Source organism: Neomonachus schauinslandi, chromosome 13 (assembly GCF_002201575.2).
Source record: "Neomonachus schauinslandi chromosome 13, ASM220157v2, whole genome shotgun sequence".
NCBI classification, from domain to species: domain Eukaryota; kingdom Metazoa; phylum Chordata; class Mammalia; order Carnivora; family Phocidae; genus Neomonachus; species Neomonachus schauinslandi.
The window spans coordinates 72,689,984-72,705,489 of record NC_058415.1 but is presented as its reverse complement, the minus strand read 5'-3'; the positions used below and the strand labels follow the sequence as shown (position 1 = coordinate 72,705,489).

General features: G+C 42.2%; 1 protein-coding gene across 1 annotated transcript in view; it reads right to left on the bottom strand.

Moving 5' to 3' along the window:
• The window catches only part of HSDL2 (hydroxysteroid dehydrogenase like 2), a 63,885-nt gene extending 49,210 nt beyond the window's left edge, over nucleotides 1-14,675 (bottom strand). The window contains exons 1-2 of the mRNA XM_021691508.1: nucleotides 14,572-14,675; nucleotides 1,145-1,308 (exon numbers count right to left, since the gene is read on the bottom strand). Coding sequence (XP_021547183.1) covers nucleotides 1,145-1,308; nucleotides 14,572-14,588 — 181 coding nt within the window. The 5' untranslated portion in view covers nucleotides 14,589-14,675. The remainder of the gene's footprint in view (nucleotides 1-1,144; nucleotides 1,309-14,571) is intronic.
• Nucleotides 14,676-15,506: the final 831 nt, after the last annotated feature.

The window sequence follows — 15,506 nt, the reverse complement described above, 5'->3', positions numbered from 1 at the left end:
CCAGCTCTTGGTTTCAGCTGGGGTCATGATCTCATGGGTCATGGGACTGACCCCTGCTTGGGCTCGGTACTCAGCAGGGAGTCTGCTTGAGGATTCTGCCTCCCACCACCACTCGAGTGCACATACGTGCTCTCTTTCTAAAATAAATAAATAAATCTTTAAAAAAAAACAAAACAAAAAGGTAATTTAAAAAAATTCTATTAAAAAGCAAAAAAAGGAAGTTAATTTAAAAAAACTTCATTATGAAAAAATTCAAGAAATAGACAAAAATATAAAGAATAGTATAGGGGCACCTGGGTGGCTCAGTCGTTAAGCGTCTGCCTTCGGCTCAGGTCATGATTCCAGAGTCCTGGGTTCGAGCCCCGCATCGGGCTCCCTGCTCGGCAGGAAGCCTGCTTCTCCCTCTCCCACTCCCCCTGCTTGTGTTCCCTCTCTCGCTGTGTCTCTCTCTACCAAATAAATAAAATCTTAAAAAAAAAAAAAAAGAATAGTATAATAAACTACGATGAATCTATCACCTATCTTCAATGATTGTTAATGCTCTGCCAGTTGTTTAATTTTTCTACCCCCAATCCTGTTTTTGGCTGGTGTGTATTTTAAAACAAATTTCAGGCATCATCTCATTCATAAATACCTCATATGTGTTCCCCTAACACAACCACAATGCTATTAACATGACTAACAAAACTGGCAATATTCACTGAAGTTGCATTTTAAGCCCTCCCTCCTGATATTGTGCCTAGCACAATGCCTTGAATAGAAGCACTTGATAATTATTTGTGAACTGGAAGTATAAAGATAATGAGTTTCAAATGGCACAGAGAATAAATAACATGGAGAACTTTTTCAAAGTGTTCAATCATCCACCTCTCATTTCCACTCCCCCATTCTCTGCACAGATCCAAGAACCACTGCCCTCAAGAGACATGATTTTTAAGGGGAGTCTCTCATATCATACAAAAGTGCTGGGAAAAAAAACAGTTCCTAAATCACTGCCCTAAGGTGACAAAATATCTCTTTAACCAGATAAAATTATTTTTAGAGTAGCTTTCAAATAGCTAGAATTAAACTCTCCAGCAAATTCTCTGTGTTTTGAAACCATGGTTAAAACATTCCATGAAATGGCATCACCCCATTCACTCACTCTCTTCAGCAGCAGTAAAGATTGTGCCTGGAAGTTTGGGGTTTACATGCGTGGTCTTCGCAGCAATGACAATGTTTGCTCCATCCTTTGCTGCTTTCAATGCGATAGCTTTGCCGATGCCACGGCTTGCACCTGTGATAAAAACTGTACATCCTGCTAGCCTCCTAGAACAGAACAAATAATGACCTTATAAGAAACCTCAATGTTTTATTTACTTATCAGGAACAGGAACTTCTGCATATTTTCACAATATATATGTTTCCTCCTCTAAAATTTTCTCTAGGGACGCCTGGGTGGCTCAGTTGGTTAAGTATCTGCCTTCGGCTCAGGTCATGATCTCAGGGTCCTGGGATGGAGCCCCACATCGGGCTCCCTGCTCAGCGGGGAGTCTGCTTCTCCCTCTGCCCCTCACGCCCCTGTTCGTGCTCTCACTCTCTCTCTCTCTAACAAATAAATTAAATCTTTAAAAATAAATAAGTAAAACTTTCTCTAAACCGGGGCACCTGGGTGGCTCAGTCAGTTGAGCATCTGCCTTCAGCTTGGGTGGTGGTCTCGGGTCCTGGGATCAAGCCCAAGACGGGCTCCCTGCTTCTTCCTCTCCCTCTGCTCCGCGCCCCATCCCCGCTCATGCTCTCTCTCAAATAAGTAAAATCTTTAAAAACATAAAAACAAACTTTCTCTAAACCTTCCTACCTCCCTCTCTCCCTCCCTGAAAGCTAACAGCTCTGATACTGCCATTGCACAATGATTTATAAATTATTACAACTGCAGTTGGCCAGTCTTGTTCTGATTTGGCAAACAAAATCTGGCCAGATAAAAAGTAAACCTTTTTTTTGGGTAAAGATTTTATTCATTTATTTGAAAGACAGAATGAGTGACAGAAAGAGTTATGAGCGGGGCGGTGGGGGGTGGCGTGCAGGGGAGAAGCAGGCTCCCCTGCCGAGCAGGAAGGCCAACATGGGGCTCGAACCCAGGTCCCTGGGATCATGGCCTGAGCTGAAGGCAGTCGCTTAACCAACTAAGCCACCCAGGCACCCCCAGATAAAAAGTAAATCTTAACAAGAAATGAGGAATTAATAAACTATACACACATGTATTTTTTTCCCCACAGAGAAAGTGTTAACAAAGCTTATTTTGAGTGATGCGATTATGAATAAATTTTATCACATTCTTTATATTTTTCAGGCTTTTTCAAATTTTCTACAGTGAATACATACCACTTAAAAGAAATTATCTAAAAGCAAATCATTGCATAACAGATGCTCATCATTGTTCATAATAGCCAGATTGGGAAAAATGTAAATGTCTATCAACTGATGAGTGGATAAATAAATTGCAGTATATCTATACAGTGAAATATATTCAACAATAAAAAGAAAGTACTGATCCATGCTACATGGATGAACCTTGAAAACATTATGCGAAGTGAAAGAAGCCAGTCACAAAGGACCATACATTGTATGATTGCATTTATATGAAATGTCCAGAATAGGCAAATTTATTGAGACACAAGGATAGTGGTTGCCTAGGGGTGCAGGGGTTGGAGTTGATAGCTGAGAGGTGTGGGGTCTCTTTTGAAGATGATGAAAAGGTTTTAAAATTGATTGTGGTGGGGCGCCTGGGTGGCTCAGTTAGTTAAGCATCTGACTTCTGATCTCAGCTCAGGTCTTAATCTCAGGGTTGTGAGCTCAAGCCCCATGTTGGGCTGCCTGCTGGGTGTAGAGCCTACTTAAAAAAAAAAAAAAGCTTGTCGAAGGAGAAGGATAACGAGAATACAGTGAAAGTGACAACAGCAAAGAGAAAAGGGGACAGTAACCAGATAAACAGACTTGTTAACAAAAAAGAACATAAGGTCTCTGCCAAGATCTATAGGACTTACACTCCAGAAAAGGTCAGAGGTGAACATGGGGAAGGGTTTTGAAATAAGAAATAATTATTTTGGTAGGAAAGAAGGGAGTGGAGAAGAGGTGAAGAGAAACAATATTACCAACATTCCAGAAGCCACCAGTCTATTCCTCTAATTCTATCCTCCTTTCTCTCCCACCCCACAAAGTAACAACTAGTTTACATATGATTCCTCATTCCCCTGTTTTTTACTATTCCTAATACCAACACATCTATGCCTAAGCCAAGGGCCAAATCTGACCCTCCATCTATTTGTGTATAGTCCTAAAGCTAAGAATAGTTTACAGATTAATATTTATGATCAATTTGAGGATAGGAAACATTAATTTTTTTTAAGATTTTATTTATTTATTTAACAGAGAGACAGAGAGAGAACACAAGTAGGCAGAGCAGCAGCAGAGGGAGAGGGAGAAGCAGGCTCCCCGTTGAGCAGGGAGCCCGACACGGGGCTCAATCCCAGGACCCTGAGATCATGACCTGAGCTGAAGGCAGATGCTTAACTACTGAGCCACCCAGGTGCCCTGGGAACACTAATTTAGAACCCCAATGAAGCCAAACATTACCTCCCTGCTGTGTATTGAATTGTATCTACCAAAAGGATATGTTGAAGTCCTAACCTCTAGTACCTCAGAATGTGACCTTATTTGGAAACAGGATTGTTGCAGATGTCATTAGATAAGATGAGGTCATATTGGAGTCAGGTGGGCCCTTAATCCAGTATGATTGAAAATGAGGAGGGAAGACTACATGAAGACCCATATACAAGAATACCATGTGATGACAAAGGCAGAGATTGGAGTGATGCAAGCTAAGAATGCCAAGGATTGCTGGATGTCACCAGAAGCTTTCTCACACTGTGGAAGAGGCAAGGAAGAATTCTACCCAGAATTTCAGAGGGAGAATGGCCCAGGTGACGCCCTGATTTTAGACATCTAGCCTCCGGAACTGTGAGAGAATTAATTTATTTGCAGCCACTCAATTTGTGGTACTTTGTTATAGCAGCCCTAGGAAACTAATAAACCCTCTCTCTTCCCCCCAAGAAAGAATTTAATTCTTCTCATTGTATTGTCAAAAAATTGTACTTATTTTGAACTTCACTCATAAAAAATATTGTGGAAATTGGTTTCTCTCGTTATACATATGTCTCAGGTACATGTATATACTTATATATGTCATTTTGAACTTCACTCATAAAAAATATTGTGGAAATTGGTTTCTCTCTTGTTATACGTATGTGTCAGGTACATGTATATACTTACATATAATGTCATATATACATCTCATGCCTACATACTACCTCCAATTTTGCCTTTTGCCCATGAAGCCTAAAATATTTGCTATCTGGCCCTTTACAGGAAAAGCTTGCCTGGGGTGTGTGGCTGGTTCAACCAGTAGAGCATGCAACTCTTGATCTTGGGGTCAGGAGTTCAAGCCTCATGTTGGGCATATAAATTACTTAAAAAAAAAAATACGGTTTAATTTTTGCTTAAATTTGAACTTTATATAATGGATTCATATAGTATGTTACTGTACGATTCGCTTTTTTCACAAAATAGTGTGGAGATTTATCCATGTTGGTGCAGATAGCTACATTTATTTTAATTAATACATAATATCTACATATGAACATACTATAAATTATTTATTCATTCTACTATTTATACATTTGGGTGATGGCTTCCAGTTTTCTTTTTTTTAAGATTTTATTTATTTATTTGAGATAGAGAGAGAGTGCGCACGAGCAGCGGGGAGGGGCACAGGGAGAGGGAGAAGCTGACTCCCTGCTGAGCCGGGAGCCCAACATGGGGCTCAATCCTAGGACCCTGGAATCATGACATGAGCCGAAGGCAGACCTTTAACCCACTGAGCCATCCAGGCATCCCTCTTTTTTTTCTATTATGAGCAATGTTGCTAAAAATATTCCTGTTCTGGGTGGCTCAGTCAGTTAAGTGTCTCCCTTTGCCTCAGCTCATGATCCCAGGATCCTGGGATCGAGTCCTGCATCAGGCTCCCTGCTCAGCGGGAAGCCTGCTTCTCCCTCTCACACTCCCCACTGCTCATGATCTCTCTCTCTCTCACGCACTCTCTCTCTCAAATAAATGAAATCTTTGAAAAAAATATTCTTATTCACTTTTTCCAGTCACATGTGCAAGAATTTCTCTAAGGCATATATACCTGCTGGTGAAACTGCTGGATTATAGGGTACTGCTGTAGATCAAACATGGCCACAAATCCTTTGGCATTCCTTCCATCAAGAGGAAGAATGTATTTTTCCCCTCCCCTTGAGTCTGGGTTAGCTTTATGACTTTTTTTGAGCAATAGAATGTGATGGAAGTGATATTCTGAGATTTTCAACCCCATACGTAAGATGGCTGGCAGCTTCCACTGTCTCTCTCTTGGTAGCCGGATGCCATGATACAAAGTGGGACAGATTACCAAATGATGACCAGTCAAGTGAGAGAGGCCCTGGAGGGTAAGAGGCTGTCTAGGATGTTTCAGCCCCAGCCAAGGACTCAGCTAAATGCAACCGTATGAATGAACTCAACTTAGAGTATACAGAGCAGAAGAATCCAGTTAACCCACACTGTGGATAATAAAAAAAAATCACTGTTGTTTAAACCATTACGTTTTGGAGTCATTTGTTAAACGGCAACAGGTAACTGAAACACACATCGAAGCTCAACTTTTCCAAATAATGCCAAACCTCTTTCCAAAGCAGTTAATAGTCCTACTAGCAGTAATATATGAAAGTTTCCATAACTCCACGCTTCCCCAATACTTACTGTTAGACGTTTAAAATTTGTACCAATTTGGTAGATATGAAATGGTATCTCAGTGTTGTTTCAACTTAGATTTCCCTGATTACTTAATAAGGCTAAAAATATTTTCCTATGTTAACAGTCATGTTCTTTTTCTGTGTAATTTCTATTGTTTTGTTCATCTTAATATTCTTAATGATTCATAAATCATATATATTTAAAATTGTATAGATTAAATGTTATAAATATGTAAATGTAAATTATATACTACATATAAACTATGTAAGTATTCATATACTGGGGCACCTGTCTGGCTCTGTCAGAACAGCAAGACACTCTTATTCTTGGGGTCATAAGTTCAAGCCCCACACTGGGTATAGAGATTACTAAAAATAAACTTCACCAAAAAAGTATTCATGTATGGGGATGCCTGGGTGGCTCAGTCAGTTATGCGTCTGCCTTCAGCTCAGGTCATGATTCCAGGGTCCTGGGATTGAGCCCCATGTTGGGCTCCCTGCTCAGTGGAGAGTCTGCTTCTCCCTCTGCCCCTCCCCCTGCTCATGCTCTCTCTCTCTTGCTCTCTCTCAAATAATTGATTTTAAAAAGTATTCACTTATGTAAATACATATTCGTATATATTTACATATTCAAATATATGCATTACATGTATCTATAAATCATATATACTTAAAATATCTTCTCATTTGTGGCTTGCTTTTTCACTATCTTTATACTATCTTTTTTTTTTAAGATTATATTTATTTGAGAGAGAGAAAAAGCATGAGTGGGGAGAGGGGCAGAGGGAGAGGTAGAAGCAGACACCCCAATAAGCAGGGTGCTAACATGGGGCTCATCTCATGACCCTGAGATCATGACCTGAGCCAAAGTCAGACGCTTAACCAACTGAGCCACAGAGGCACCCCTATAATATCTTTTGATGAGCAGAAATTCTTTATTTTCATGTAGAATTTATGAATCTTTTCTTTTACAGCCAGTGCTTTTGGGTTAAAAAAAATCCTTCCCTAATCACAACTGTATTAATTTGTCTTTCAAAAATTTTATGGTTTATCTTTTAAATTTTAGTCTTTAATTTACCTAGAATTCACTTTTATGTATGAACTGAGGTAGGGATCCAATTACATTTTTTTCCAATATGGACAACCAACTGTCCCAGTCTGAAAAGCCCATCTTTCCTACAGATCTTCAATTCTAGCTTTGTCAAGATGAGTCTCCATAAATATAGAGCTGTTTCTAGGCTTTCTCTTCTGTCCCATTGGTCCACATGGATTGCACTGTCTTAAGTGTAATAGCTTTATCAGTCTTAATAACTGATAAGGCAAGTATTTTCAGTTTGTTCTTCCTCAAGAGTTTCTTGGCTATGCTTGGACCTTTGCTTTTTCACACATTAATTTAGAATCAGCTTATCTGGGGTCCCTGGGTGGCTCAGTTGTTAAGCATCTGCTTTTGGCTCGGGTCATGATTCCAGGGTCCTAGGGCCCCTGAATCAGGCTCCCTGCTCAGTGGGGAGCCTGTTTCTCCCTCTCCCTCTGCCTGTCGCTCCCCATATGACAGGGGAGCGACAGGTCAACTAATCTTTGACAAAGCAGGAAAGAATGTCCAGTGGAAAAAAGTCTCTTCAACAAATGGAGTTGGGAAAATTGGACAGCCACATGCAGAAGAATGTAACTGGACCATTTCCTTACACCACACACAAAAAAAAGCCTCAAAATGGATGAAAGACCTAAATGTGAGATAGGAATCCATCAAAATCCTTGAGGAGAACGCAGGCAGCAACTTCTTCGACCTCAGCCGCAGCAACTTTTTCCTAGAAACACCACCAAAGGCAAGGGAAGCAAGGGCAAAATGAACTATTGGGACTTCATCAAGATAAAAAGCTTTTGCACAGCAAACAGTCAACAAAACCAAAAGACAACAGACAGAATGGGAGAAGATATTTGCAAATGACATATCAGATAAAGGGCTAGTATCCAAAATCTACAAAGAACTTATCAAACTCAACAACCAAAGGACAAATAATCCAATCAAGAAATGGGCAGAAGACATGAACAGACATTTCTGCAAAGAAGACATCCAAATGGCCAACAGACACATGAAAAAGTGCTCAACATCACTGGGCATCAGGGAAATACAAATCAAAACTTCAACAAGATGGGCGCCTGGGTGGCTCAGTTGGTTAAGCGACTGCCTTCGGCTCAGGTCATGATCCTGGAGTCCCAGGATCGAGTCCCGCATCGGGCTCCCTGCTCGGCAGGGAGTCTGCTTCTCCCTCTGCCCCTCCCCCCTCTCATGTGCTCTCTCTCATTCTCTCTCTCTGAAATAAATAAAATCTTTAAAAAAAAAAAAAACACTTCAACAAGATACCACCTCACACCAGTCAGAATGGCTAAAATTAACAAGTCAGGAAACGACAGATGTTGGTGAGGATGCGGAGAAAGGGAATCCTCCTACACTGTTGGTGGGAATGCAAGCTGGTGCAGTCACTCTGGAAAACAGTATGGAGGTTCCTCAAAAAGTTGAAAATAGAGCTACCCTATGACCAGACAATTGCACTACTATTTACCCCAAAGATACGAATATAGTATCCAAAGGGGCACCTGCACCCCGATGTTTTTAGCAGCAATGTCCACAATAGCCAAACTATGGAAAGAGCCCAGATGTCCATTGACAGATGAATGGATAAAGAAGATGTGGTATATATATACAATGGAGTATTATGCAGCCATCAAAAAAAATGAACTCTTGCCATTTGCAACGATGTGGATGGAACTAGAGGGTATTATGCTAAGCGAAATAAGTCAATCAGAGAAAGACAAGTATCATATGATCTCATTGATCTGAGGAATTTGAGAAACAAGCAGAGGATCATAGGGGAAGGGAGGGAAAAATGAAACAAGAGGAAACCAGAGAGGGAGACAAACCATGAGAGACTTAATCTCAGGAAACAAACTGAGGGTTGCTGGAGTGGAGGGGAGCAGGCGGGATGGGGTGGCTGGGTGATGGACATTGGGGAGGGTATGTGCTATGGTGAGCACTGTGAATTGTGTAAGACTGATGAATCACAGATCTGTACCCCTGAAACAAATAATATATTATATGTTAATTTAAAAAACCCCACAAAAATACTAAAACAAAAGAAACAAAAAAAAGTACTGGTAAATTAAGTACAGAAATCTACAAATGTATTTATAATAATAATTAGTAATAACACAATATTTGCACAGAATTAAAATATATTGTTAGAATAACATAAATTAAAAACAGAGTGATTAGAGTTTTAACTTTTCTAGGTCCTTGCATTGTTTGAGGGAATGGTAAAATTTTATTTACTTTAGACATTGTAAGCTATTTACACGTTAAAATTTCTGCATTAATGTGACAAATAGAAATACCAGACCTTGGGGTGCCCAGGTGGCTCAGTTGGTTAAGCATCCAACTCTTGATTTCGACTCAGGTCATGATCTCAGGGTTGTGAGATCGAGGGCTCCACACTCCGTGGGGAGTCTACTGGAGGATTCTCTCTCCTTCTCCGTTTGCCCCTCTTCCCGCTTGTGCACATACCCTCTCTCTCTCCCTAAAATACATAAATAAATCTTGGGACACCTGGGTGGCTCATTGGTTGGGCGTCTGCCTTCGGCTCAGGTCACGGTCCCAGGGTTGTGGGATCGAGTCCCAGCGTCGGGCTCCTTGAGGGGCGGGGGCGAGGCCTGCTTCTCCCTCTGCCTGCAGCTCCCCCTGCTTGTGCTCATGCTCGCTCTTTCCCTCTCTGACAAATAAGATCTTCTAAAAAAATACATAAATAAATCTTTAAAAAAAATTTTTTTAAAGAAATCCAAGACCTTAACAGTTCTGGGAGACAAGGATGGGATGCCGAGTGACATGGCTTTCAACAAGAAAAAGGACAAAAGTACCAAGAGCCAGGTTAGGGGATGTGAAAAAAAACCCAGTAACATGCTCTTGCCCAAGGCAAAGGGGAGAGTAAAGATCTTCATCTGTTCTTCTGTTATGGAAGCAGACAAGAGGAAGGTATATACTATAAAAATACAACAGTATTCAAATTATTGCACTAATACCACTACCAATAATAAATCTACTAAATTCAAGTTTTCTTGAACATTTCTGTCATTAGGCCAAATCCTTCTGAAGATATACAAATTACTATGTTAAAAATTTTTTTAATTGGAGCGCCTGGGTGGCTCAGTTGGCTGAGCACCCGACTCTTGATTTAGGCTCAGGTCATAATCTCAGGGTCCTGAGATCAAGCACCATATCGGTCTCAGCAAGGAGTCAGCTTGTTTCTCTCCCTCTGCTCCTCCTCTCTCTCTCAATCTCAAGTAAATAAATAAAATCTTTTTTTTTTAAGATTTAATTTATTTATTTTGAGAGAGTGAACACGCACACAAGCAGGGGGAGCTGCAGAGGAAGAGGGAGAAGCAGGCTTCCCACTGAGCAGAGAGCCCTATGCGGGGCTCGATCCCAGGACCCCGGGATCATAACCTGAGCAGAAGGCAGACACTTAACCGACTGAGCGACCCACGTGCCCTGTTTTCTTTTTTGTTTGTTTTTTTAGATTTTATTAAATAAAATCTTTTTACAAATTATTTGAATTATTTCTTTTTCTCTGTATATTTGAGATACACCGGATACATAGTTAAGTTCCTTTGTTAATGTTTGCATTCCATTTTAGTTTATCTCTTTTCTCTCATCTTTAGTGAAGGACGTTGTAAAACATGTACATGATTTTATTTTATTTTTTTATCTTTTTATTTTTTTAAAGATTTTATTTATTTATTTGAGACAGAGAGTGAGAGGGAGGAGGGTCAGAGGGAGAAGCAGACTCCCCGCCGAGCAGGGAGCCCGATGCGGGACTCGATCCCGGGACTCCAGGATCATGACCTGAGCCGAAGGCAGTCGCCCAACCAACTGAGCCACCCAGGCGCCCCCATGTACATGATTTTAAAGTTAAACCTTATAAATATGTACAAAGAAGTCCAATCTCTTACCTGTAGGTAACCAGCTTCAATTATTTCTGGCTTATCCTTCTTGTAGTTTTTTTTTTTTTTTTCCCAAAAATACACAAATACACACACATATATGTATAAAAACACATCATGTGTATGTGTGTGTAATTTTCCTTTCTTCACAGACTATTAAACTGATTTTTTGAATGTAAGTATTGAGATGAGTATGTCTCAACTATTGCTTTAAAAGCCTCATCCCGGGCACCGGGGTGGCTCAGTCATTAAGCGTCTGCCTTCGGCTCAGGTCATGATCCCAGGGTCCCGGGATCGAGTCCCACATCAGGCTCCCTGCCGGGCAGGAAGCCTGCTTCTCCCTCTCCCACTCCCCCTGCTTGTGTTCCTGCTCTCACTATCTCTCTGTTAAATAAATAAATAAAATCTTTTAAAAAAAAAAAAAGCCTCATCCCTTTGCCTTTGGTGTAGTTGGATTGATTCCCAGCAGGATAAAGGACATTTTTCTCCTCACAAAGAGTTTCAGGCATTGGCAAAAAGAAAGGCAAAGACAGTTTCTCCTCTTAACCTGAAGCCCTGGGCTGTCCTACTAAGGAACCCCCTCCAGCTCAAAAGCCTTAGAGCCATGGGAGTCAAGCAAGAAAGAAAGAGTCCAAATTTGTCAGTACCATTGGTGGACGGCTAAAACCTGCTAATGTAGAGTTAATCTACACTACAATTTACCAAACTTCTCTGGTACCTCAAAATCAGAATAAATGTGATGAAGTTTTTGTTTTTTAAAAATAAAAGCAAGGGGTGCCTGGGTGGCTCAGTCGTTAAGAGTCTGCCTTCGGTTCAGGTCATGATCCCAGGGTCCTGGGATCGAGCTCCCATCAGGCTCCCTGCTCTGCGGGGAGCCTGCTTCTCCTCTCTCACTCCCCCTGCTTGTGTTCCCTCTCTCGCTGTGTCTCTCTCTGTCAAATAAATAAAACCTTAAAAGAATAAAATAAATAAATAAAAAGAAAAGCAATCACTTTTTTTTTTAAAGATTTTATTTATTTATTCATGAGACACAGAGAGAGAGAGAGAGAGAAGCAGAGGGAGAAGCAGGCTCCAAGGAGCAGGGAGCCCGATGCGGGACTCGACCCCAGGACTCTGGGATCATGACCTGAGCCGAAGGCAGACGCCCAACCGTCTGAGCCACCCAGGCGCCCCGCAATCACTTTTTTTAAAAAAAAACTATACAAGCTACTCTGAAGTTCACTTGGAAAAATAAACATCCAAGAATAACCAGGAAAATTCTGAAAAAAATTCCAAATGAGGCAGAAACTAGCCTTCCCAGATATTTAAACATTTTATAAAACTAGAGCAATTAAAATAGTTCAGTAGTGGTGCATGAATCGACAGACTAAAGTAATAAAATAGCAAATCCAAAAACAGACCCCTATCACACAAGATTTCAGTTATATGATAGAGGTGGAATTTCTAACAGAAAGATTAACTAGTCAATCAACAGTACTAGTACAACTGTACAGCCAGCCATCTGAACCAAAATGAAGAGAGCTTCCTAACTCACTTCCTATGTCAAAATAGTAAGCAAAAGGGCGCCTGGGTGGCTCAGTCGTTGGGCGTCTGCCTTCGGCTCAGGTCATGATCCCAGGGTGCTGGGATTGAGCCCCGCATCGGGCTCCCTGCTCGGCGGGAAGCCTGCTTCTCCCTCTCCCACTCCCTCTGCTGCTCCCCCTGCTTGTGCTCTCTCTCTCTCTCTGGCGCTCTCTCTCAAATAAATAAATAAAATCTTAAAAAAAAAAAAAGACTAACTCTGACTCAATAAAAACATGTTTCTGCATGATAAACAAACAGTATAGTCAAAATCAAGACACAATGAAAAAAGAATCCTGTAAGCCAGGCAAAGAAAAAAGATACACAGATGGCTTTAAACCAGAATTTCTCAACCTGCACTATTGACATTTTGGACAAAATAATTCTTTACTGTAAGGGATTACGCTGTGCATTGCAGGACATTTACCAACGTTCCTGGACTCGAAAGATGCACATACCCCCATGCATACACAATTATGACAACCAAAAATGTCCCCAGATATTGCAAAATGTCCTATAAGGGTCAAAATTGCTCCTTGATGTGGACTTTAAACATTTAAAAAGATCCCCATCCTCACTCGTGATGCAAAATTTAACTGTAATGAAGTGCCATTTTTTTCAATTAGGTTTTTATTATTAAAACAACTATTTTTATTACCAAACATTTTGTTGTTTGCCAACGTCTGAGATTAGAAATCTCTCATTCAATCTTTTGGGTGTGCAACTTATTTTGGAGCGCCAAGGATATTTGCCATCGAAGTACAGAGTGCACATACTTTTTCATCCAGGAACTTCGCCTCCAGGAATGTGTCACACAGACACACTCAAATATGTGCAAACAGTGGATACAAGTTTAATCACGCAGCAATTACGCAGTAATAAAAAACTAGAAATGATCTGGTATCCAATGATAGGGGACTGGTTAGACGAATAATGGTACATCAATAGAATACCATGTAACCACTAAAAAAGAAGATCTGCATATACATACCTAAAATGTATGCGTGTCCCAAGACATATTATGTAAAAATAAAAAGGGAGTGTGCTACGATTTTTTTAAAAGTGGTCTGTGTCTCTGTGTGTGTTTAGGGGGGTGTACAAATGTTTATAAACGCAGAGACTATCTCTGGAAACATACGAGAGAGTAAATGGGAAACTGAATATTGGGGATGGGGAAACTCACTTTCTACCTTACACCCTTTTGGACTTTTTTAAGTCTTTTCGCCATGTGCCTGTATGTTTCAAGCAAATTATAAAACAGACAAGTCACTCCGCTCAAGCCATTTACACTAGAAACAAAGTAGAATGGTGGTTGCCAGGGGCTAAATAGGGAAAGGAGGAGAGGGAGGAGTTAATGGGTACAGAGTTTCTTTTGCAAGTTGAAAAAGTTCTGCAGAATGGTTGCAGACAATGTGAATATACTGTACACTTAAAAATGGTTAAGATGGTAGATGCTGGGGCGCCTGGGTGGCTCAGATGGTTAAGTGTCTGCCTTCGGCTCAGGTCATATCTCAGGGTCCTGGGCTCGAGCCCGGCGACAGGCTCCCTGCTCAGCGGGAAGCCTGCTTCTGTCTCTCCCTCTACTACTCCTCCCTGCTTGTACTCTCTCACTCTGTCGAATAAATAAATAAAATCTTAAAAAAAAAAAAAGGCAGATGCTGCTATGTGTATTTTACCAATATTTTAAAAAATTTTAAGTGAACTGCCCCCGAGAACCCGAGAAAAAGATACCCATATTTAAGATTAGTTTAATTTGTTACTAATTTGAAAATCACTTTTTAAGCACCCCGTCATTATTTCAGAACTGTGAGTTCGGAAAACGTGAAGAACCATTAGCGGTACAGTGACCTTTCACCCAGAACTTACAAAACCTTCAGCAAAACAATGCAAAAACCCAAGATAGGGCCCGCCCCGCGAGCGGCGGGGTAACCCACTCTGGATCCTTTATTTGTGGGAGAGATTTGCACGTGGCTGCCACCCTGAGGGACACAATTCTGGGGTACTTTCACGCGTCACAGCGGATTCCAGGAACACTGCGGCCAGCGTGGACCAGCACTCCAGAGCTCGCCCTCCCACCTCCGGGGCCGCGACCCCCGAGCCATCCACTCTGGCCCCACCTAGCCGCGCACTCCGCCCGGCCGAGTCTTCCCCCTCTCCCCCTCCCCACCCCGCGACGCCCCCATGCCCTTACCCCGTGTTGGGTAACATGATTTTCTTAGAGCAGAGGCGACGGCGACAGCTGCGGCAGCGAGCGTACAGTGAGAGGCGGGGCTTCTCGCCTCATTTAGCCCAGTCCCTTGAGCCCCACCCCCCACTCCCCACCCCCAGGCCTGCGGGGAATGGGTGTCGGAGGTAGCGGCAGATCTCTGAGTGCGCCTGCGCACGCAATGGGCCTCCCGGCGCTCGGCGCTAGTTTCCACCTTCCCCGGCCTGGCTCCAGGAAACGAGCTCTCTGCGCAAGCGCTGGGAAAGAAAGGCAATTCCACCCCACCCTCTCGCGGGGCTTTGCGGTGACAATCGGTCTCCCGCCGGCGTCCCGCGTAGTGGGCGCGTCAGCCACTACGTACGCTGCTCCCTGCTTCGTTACTGCGCTGGTGGGGTGGCCGTTTGAGTCGAGCGCTGGGGACCTAAAGGGCTAGGGTGCAGCTCCTCCTCTGCAGAGGAGTACCTGACCTGCAAGTACTTTGGCTCTCGTTCTTCTGTCCCTCCGTGGCCCGAGCCTGGGTGCCTGTCTGGCTGCACGCGCTCCAAAGAGGGACAAGTTTTCCTCGCCAGATACTTGCTGCCAGAAGCCGGCCAGGATCGCATTTGGACTCTCGCAAGGCATCTGGACTAAAGCCCGCCGGACCTCACCCGTCTAAAGATAGCCCTGTGATGAGCAGCAACTTCTGGATCTGAACTCTTCGCAATAGCCTGGGGAAGAATGCATAGTTAGCTCTGGTCTTCCAGAAGAAACGCCCAAACTCAGTACAGGAATAAGGTGAATTTTGGGATCTAGCACGGCGGATTTTTTTTTTAAGTTTTTATTTAAATTCCAGTTAACGTACAGCGTAATAATAGTTTCAAGTTTACAATATAGTGATTCAACACTTCCATAGGACACCAGGTGCTCATCACAAGTGCACT